Raw genomic sequence first — 6,858 nt, 5'->3', positions numbered from 1 at the left:
ACGCGGACACGGGGAGAACATGCAAACTCCGCACAGAAAGGCCCTCGCCGGCCACGGGGCTCGAACCCGGACCTTCTTGCTGTGAGGCGACAGCGCTAACCACTACACCACTGTGCCGCCCCTGTCTGTATGAGTTAACACAGAATAATTAATCTCAAGACTGTCCTTTCGTGTCACCAATGGGAGGGGAAATTGTGTTAAGGTACCCAGACCCCGAGAAAAACCCACAGGATTGGATGAATTGCTGTGGTTTAGCATTCTACACAAATTCTAGACAATTTGGCCAGAGTTTCTCTAAGCTCCGGTGAGGTGGGACGAGGGCTGATAGGGCATGCCCACCCTCTGAGCACCAATACACATCAAGAAGAGCAAGGATTAACTCAAGCATTCATCTCTTAATATTGTTAATATTCTACTCCATTCTATTTTACTATTTCAGCTAGAAGACTAGAATTCTTCTGTGACCTTGTGTCTCACTGTGTACTGTACTGTTGTGATGACACATTGCTCGAGACATAATATTGATACCTTTTTGAACATTCTATCAGGAACATCTTGCCCTTTGCTATCTCTGACCTAAGGAATGGCCTTTGATATCTGTCTGCACATTATCATATCATAAGAACATCTTATTATTGTATACCATCGCCAAGGTTTCACTCACACACATACATCTGAACATTCATTAGAACAGTGATATAATTAAGACGTGACCTGCTCAGGGTCTGACTACAGGCTCAGTTTTGATTTATCCTCATGCAGGCATTTGCAACGATTAATATCCCTTGAGATCACACCTCAGCCCAGTAGATGGCGGTAATACACATCGATTGTTAACCGCCAATAAATCGACAGAAGAAGAAGAAGTTTGGGATAGACTTCTGACCTATCAGATTTGGTGAGGGGCGGGTTTTTGGTTGAGACAAAGACGAGACAAGGTGGGGAGAAACACGAGGGGGAAAAAGAAGAGAGTAAAAATACCTGTTTAAGTTCAATTTTATTGTTAAAATACTGTTAAAAAACTGTTTTATTTTGGAAGATTAAAACTTAGTGGGATTGTGACTCAGTGTGACTTTTACCAGCGGAGTGAGGCCATGTTAGGAGACGTTTGAGAGCAGAGGAGAGCTGCATCAGGCGCCATTAGGAAGCCTGGAATTATTTACAAGTTCCTGGTGTGCTTCGGACATTGCCACTCATGCTGCTGCGGTAGAGGTGCTCAGGACTTGCAGTTGCCAGGGCTTTTCTACACGTGGACTGAGGTTTCTTCTCCCTCCTGCTGGCTGTGTATGGCAGTCTTGAATGGACTGTTACTACCATCTTTCTGAGTCTCCAAGGGACTGTGAATACTAACTATTCTCCAACTGAGGGTTACTTATGAGCTCCAACAGTGCGCCAACGAACATGGTACCATAGACTGAGTTAGAAAATCCTGGGTAATATTGTTACTAGTTTCATTTGTTTCTTTTATTTGTTTGGGGGTTTCTGAAATAAATACTGTGATATATTTTTGCAATCAGTGTGTGTATATGAGAGTGATTCATGTTAAATAGTGAGGTAAGTCATTTCATTGTAAGGTCATCTGATTTATGTGGAACATTACAGGGCCATATCTGAGTAAGTATGAAGCATGGGAGTTAAAGATCACACATACAGTATAGCTAAGTTATAAGCTAACTGGGCCTTTTGCACCTCGGTTTGAATCATATGTTGTACACAATTCCCAGTTTTATTTTTGTAGCCATCACCTATTCCTCTCCCATGCTAAAACATGTTTAGAGGGTAGAGTGTGTACTCACCAGGGTTGTGTTAACAAAATAGGGATTGAGTGAGGGGGCTACATGTGGGGGCTCGTCCGGGATCCATTGTGTACTGAGTGTGTGAGATGCTAATTGCTAATGCTAAAATGTTAACTTTGGCTTTGTTTTTTTTCCTTTTGTGTGTAACTTAAAAGTGTATGTACTCTCAACGAAAAAGGCAAAAGGTTAACACACTATGGAGTCTGAACAGATTCAGATAGTGAAATGGTGTGAGGACAAGGAGATTGATGCAACTAAAGCCATTGTACTTAGTGAAGTGTCTGTTGATGTAACTGATGATGCTATTTACAAAACACTGGATGGGGCTAAGATCTTTGGTAAATGTAAAATAAAGGGGAGATGTTTAGGACCCCTTGGAAAAAAAAAACAGCTAATATTGGTTGAGACCACTAATGGCATGACTTCAGCTGACTTACCTGAACAGCTCTTACTTGATGGTGGTTTGGAGACTTGGGTAATTAATGTCATGCAGACCTGTACTTGTCCAGTCATTCATGAACCAACAGACTTTCAGGCCAAGTTAATGTCATTCCTCGCTCATGAAGGGAAGACCTTAGCTGATGTCACAGATTTGTTAACTCCTGCTCTGCCCACCCCAAGAGACCTTAATACAGAGCTAGTGACTGCTATATCCTCATTGCTTGACAGGTGCCACATGCCTACTGATGGACAAGGGTATCGCAAGCTCCGTTTGTTCTCAGGTGTCAAGCCAACTCCATATGGAGAAGAGGAGTATGAGGCCTGGGCTGAACAAACTGCGCATATGCTGGATGAATGGCAGTGTCTTGACACAGTTAAGAAACAAAGAATTGCTGAGAGTCTTAAAGGGCCAGCAGCAGACATTGTTCGATCTCTAAGAGTGAGTGATCCCAACTCCTCTGCCAGTGACTATTTAAAAGCCCTTGAAACAGCTTTTGGTACCACTGAGAGTGCAGCTGATCTCATGGTGAGATTCCATCACACATTCCAACAGGAAGGTGAGAGACTTTCAGCCTACATACTCAGACTGGATAAGTTGTTGCACGCAGTTTATCATAAAGGTGGTATTCCAGTGAAAGACATGAATCATACTCACATTGAGCAAGTGGCGAGAGGATCCCTACCTCATGATCTGGTGGCACTGCGCATAAGGATGACATACAAACTTAAGCCTGATCCAAGCTTCACAGAGCTGCTGCGTGATGTCAGAGAAGAGGAAGAAATGATTCTTGAAAGACAAACTGTGAAAAATGTCACGCCCACATCTTGAATTATGCATGCAGAGTGTGCTACTGTTTCTATCACATCTGGTCAGTCAGAGCCTGTCACCATGGCTGCTGTTTCAGAAAATAACTCTGCCATAGAGAACCTGAAGAGGGAAGTTCAAAGTCTCAAAAATGAGGTCACCCATCTGCTCTCTGTATCAGTAGCTGCCTCCGATAGTGCCACCCAGCATCAGGCATTTAACTCTAATCGCCAACAGAGAAAGCCTGCAACCCCACCTGCTCACAACAAAGAAAGAACGACCAACCGTCAGTCTCACGCTGATGTCTTTTGTTACAGGTGTGGTGAAGATGGTCATTTTCAACGTGAATGCTCAATCCCAGAAAACCTCAGAAAAGTCAACCAGCGTCTCCTAAGAGCCAAACAGGGAAACTCCCCAGGGGCTCGGTAGAGGAACGGCCTGATACCCCAGAGAAGATACGTTCCACCAAGTGTGACACACTAAATGAAAAGTACAATAGCCTCCCTGAAGGTTTAGTTCGACCGAGCAATGTTGTCCCTGTACAAATTGAAGGTATCCACAGTAACGCTTTACTTGATGGTGGGTCTCAAGTCACTCTGCTATATTGTTCCTTTTACAATGAACATCTGAAGCACCTGCCACTGACTCCTATTGGCTGCTTGGAGATATGGGGTCTCAGTGTAGATGAGTACCCCTATGATGGATATCTATGCGTGGAGGTGGAGCTTGGTGAAGATGTAGTGGGTGTTAAAGAGACTGTCCAAACACTTGTGCTGGTTTGTCCTGATCCGGTCATGACAGGCAAGTATTCCATTATAGTTGGAACAAACACTTCTACTGTAAGGAGACTATATCAGACTTGCAGAACTCAAAAAGGGAACAATTTCATCCACATTCTATCTGTTCATCCAGTCATCAAAAGGGCTTATGAGACATTTCAGGAAACCCTTGATACGGACATGGAGACAAAGCGAGGAACTGTCTGGTTCAACAGGGCCCAGCTTTTTACGCTGCCACCTGGAGGTGTGGCAACAGTCACTGGCATCCCAAAGTTTCCAGGAAGTGTCTCCTCACAGGCTATCCTTATCGAGCATCCTGAGGAGGGAGCTTTCCCTGATGAGCTGCTGGTAATGCCTGTTATGGATAACCCCACTGCTGTCAAATGTTGTTGCATCACAGTCACTGTGAGAAACATGTCCAATCATGAGGTGACAAAGTGTGGAATGCCCATCCCCCATGTGTTTCCTGTGGATGTAGTGAAGGAAGTCCTTGTGAAGGAGAAGCCTAAACCCTCCACGTCAGAGCTGTCGTCATCCTCCTTTAACTTTGGTAACTCACCTGTGCCTCCTGAGTGGAAGGAGAGACTGTGCCAAAAGATGATGGAGAGAAAGGAGGTTTTCTCCTGCAGCGAATTTGATGTTGGTTGTGCTAAGTCCACAGAGCACACCATTCGGGTAACAGATGACAAACCCTTCAGAGAACGTTCTAGACGCTTACCTCCTCATGATATAGATGATGTTAGGAAACACATCCATGAACTCAAAGAGGCTGGAATCATTTCTGAGTCCAGGAGTCCCTATGCGTCACCAATTGTTGTTGTGCACAAGAAAAATGGAACCATACGTATGTGTGTGGATTACAGAACATTAAACAAGAGAACAATCCCTGACCAATACACTGTCCCCCGAGTGGAAGATGCTCTGTCCTGCTTAAGTGGTAGCCAGTGGTTTAGTGTGCTTGATCTCCGAAGCGGCTATTACCAGATCCCTTTGAGTGCAGCTGACAAAGAAAAAACGGACTTCATCTGCCCAGTTGGATTTTATCAGTTTGAGCGGATGCCGCAAGGGATTTGTGGAGCTCCAGCTACATTTCAACTGGTCATGGAGAGAACAGTAGGTGATATGAATCTCCTCGAGGTATTGGTATACCTAGATGATGATATCGTCTTCGGGAGAACACTGGAGGAACACAAGCAGCGCCTTCTGAAAGTGCTGGATCGCCTTAAAGAGGAAGGATTAAAGCTGTCCTTGGATAAATGTCAGTTTTGCTGCCCCTCAGTCACCTACCTTGGCCACATAGTGTCCAGTGATGGCATCGCCACAGACCCTTCAAAGGTTGAAGCTGTTAAGTCTTGGCCATGTCCTAAAAATATCACTGCTCTGCGCTCATTCCTTGGCTTTTGTGGCTATTACAGAAGGTTCATCAAAGATTTTTCCAGAGTATGTCATTCACTCAACCAGTTGCTGCATGGCTGCATTGTGGGTGGGAAGTCAAGGAAAGGGACAAAGACTGTAAAAGATGACAAGGCAAACAAAACTGAAGAGACAGAAAAAAACCCAAAGCCATGGTTCCACCCTTTGGAACCTTTTGGTTCTAGGTGGGATACACCCTGTGAGGAAGCATTTGAGACTTTGAAGAAGAGGCTTACTGAGGCACCCGTCTTAGCAATCGCAGACCCAGGTCTACCTTATGTGCTACATGTTGATGCAAGCAGAGAAGGTTTAGGGGTGTCCTCTATCAGGACCAAGAAGATGGCTTACGCCCAATTGCATTTGTGAGCCGAAGTCTCACTCCATCCGAAAAGAACTATCCGACACACAAACTCGAGTTTTTGGCTTTAAAGTGGGCTGTCACCAGCAAGCTGTATGACTACCTCTATGGAGCCAAGTTTGAAGTTCAAACCAACAACAATCCACTAACCTATGTTCTAACTAGAGCTAAGCTGGACGCAGCAGGGCATCGCTGGCTTGCTGAACTGTCGAAATATGATTTTAGTTTGAAGTATCATCCAGGAAATCAGAACATTGATGCTGATGCATTGTCCAGGCGCCCTCATAGTGTCAATGAGAAAGAGAAGTGCATGCCCACCTCTGCAGTTAAAGCTCTCTGTCGTATGACTTCAGTTGGTCCCCATCGTCACAAACCCCACAGATCCATTGACAGTTTAGGTTCCTCCAAGCATGCAGTGCCCAAAGCATATTGTACTCTATCCTCTCTGTCTACACACAAGCTACCCAATATGACAAATGCACAGATTTCTCATTCCCAGCAGGAAGACCCTTGCATTGGAGAAGTTTGGCATGCAGTTAGCCAGGGGGAAGTAGGGAGTGCTGACAAGGGAAGACATCCAGATGTGGCATTGTTGCTCAAAGAATGGGAGAAGCTAAAGATCAAAGAGTCAGTGCTGTACCGCATTAGCAAACCACCCAATAAGCCATTGCGACAGCAGCTGTTGCTTCCGGAAGAGTTCAGAAAAACTGTGCTTCAGTCTCTGCATGATCAGTGTGGCCACCTGGGTTTTGACAAGACCTATGGTCTGGTCTGAGGGAGGTTTTATTGGCCTAGGATGAAAACACAGGTTGAGAGGCACTGTAAAAATTGTCCAAGATGTATTCAAAGAAAGACGTTACCAAAAATAGCTGCTGAGCTTTCTCACCTCCACAGTAGCAGACCAATGGATCTTGTTTGCATGGACTTTGTCACTTGAGCCTGACTCCATGAACATCTGCAATGTGCTGGTAATTACTGACCATTACACTCGGTATGCCCAAGCGTTTGCCACAAAAGATCAAAAAGCTGCAACAGTCGCTAAGGTGCTCTGGGAACAATATTTCATTCACTATGGGTTACCAAAAAGAGTGCATTCAGACCAGGGCAGGGATTTTGAAAGTAGGCTCATTCAGGAACTTTTGAACATGTTGGGCATAAGGAAATCTAGAACGACACCCTATCACCCCCAGGGTGATCCCCAACCTGAGCGGTTCAACAGAACTCTATTTGACATGCTTGGAACTCTTGAAGTGCATGAGAAAAGTA

At 44.8% G+C, this 6,858-nt stretch overlaps 1 protein-coding gene across 1 annotated transcript; it reads left to right on the top strand.

Annotated features, from left to right (window-relative positions):
• The first annotated feature begins 2,214 nt into the window (after positions 1-2,214).
• LOC132864565 (paraneoplastic antigen Ma1 homolog) lies at positions 2,215-3,066 on the top strand. The gene has a single exon (XM_060897997.1). It carries the CDS (start codon positions 2,215-2,217, stop codon positions 3,064-3,066), a length of 852 nt encoding a protein of 283 aa, XP_060753980.1.
• Positions 3,067-6,858: the final 3,792 nt, after the last annotated feature.

The sequence above is a fragment of the Neoarius graeffei genome, chromosome 17 (genome assembly GCF_027579695.1).
Source record: "Neoarius graeffei isolate fNeoGra1 chromosome 17, fNeoGra1.pri, whole genome shotgun sequence".
Taxonomy (NCBI): domain Eukaryota; kingdom Metazoa; phylum Chordata; class Actinopteri; order Siluriformes; family Ariidae; genus Neoarius; species Neoarius graeffei.
Note: the sequence above shows the minus strand (reverse complement) of the source record. Positions and strands in the feature narration are given on the sequence as shown.

Excerpts from the sequence above, each read along its gene's own strand:
- LOC132864565 (XM_060897997.1), top strand. The coding sequence starts at position 2,215 with ATGACTTCAGCTGACTTACCTGAACAGCTCTTACTTGATGGTGGTTTG.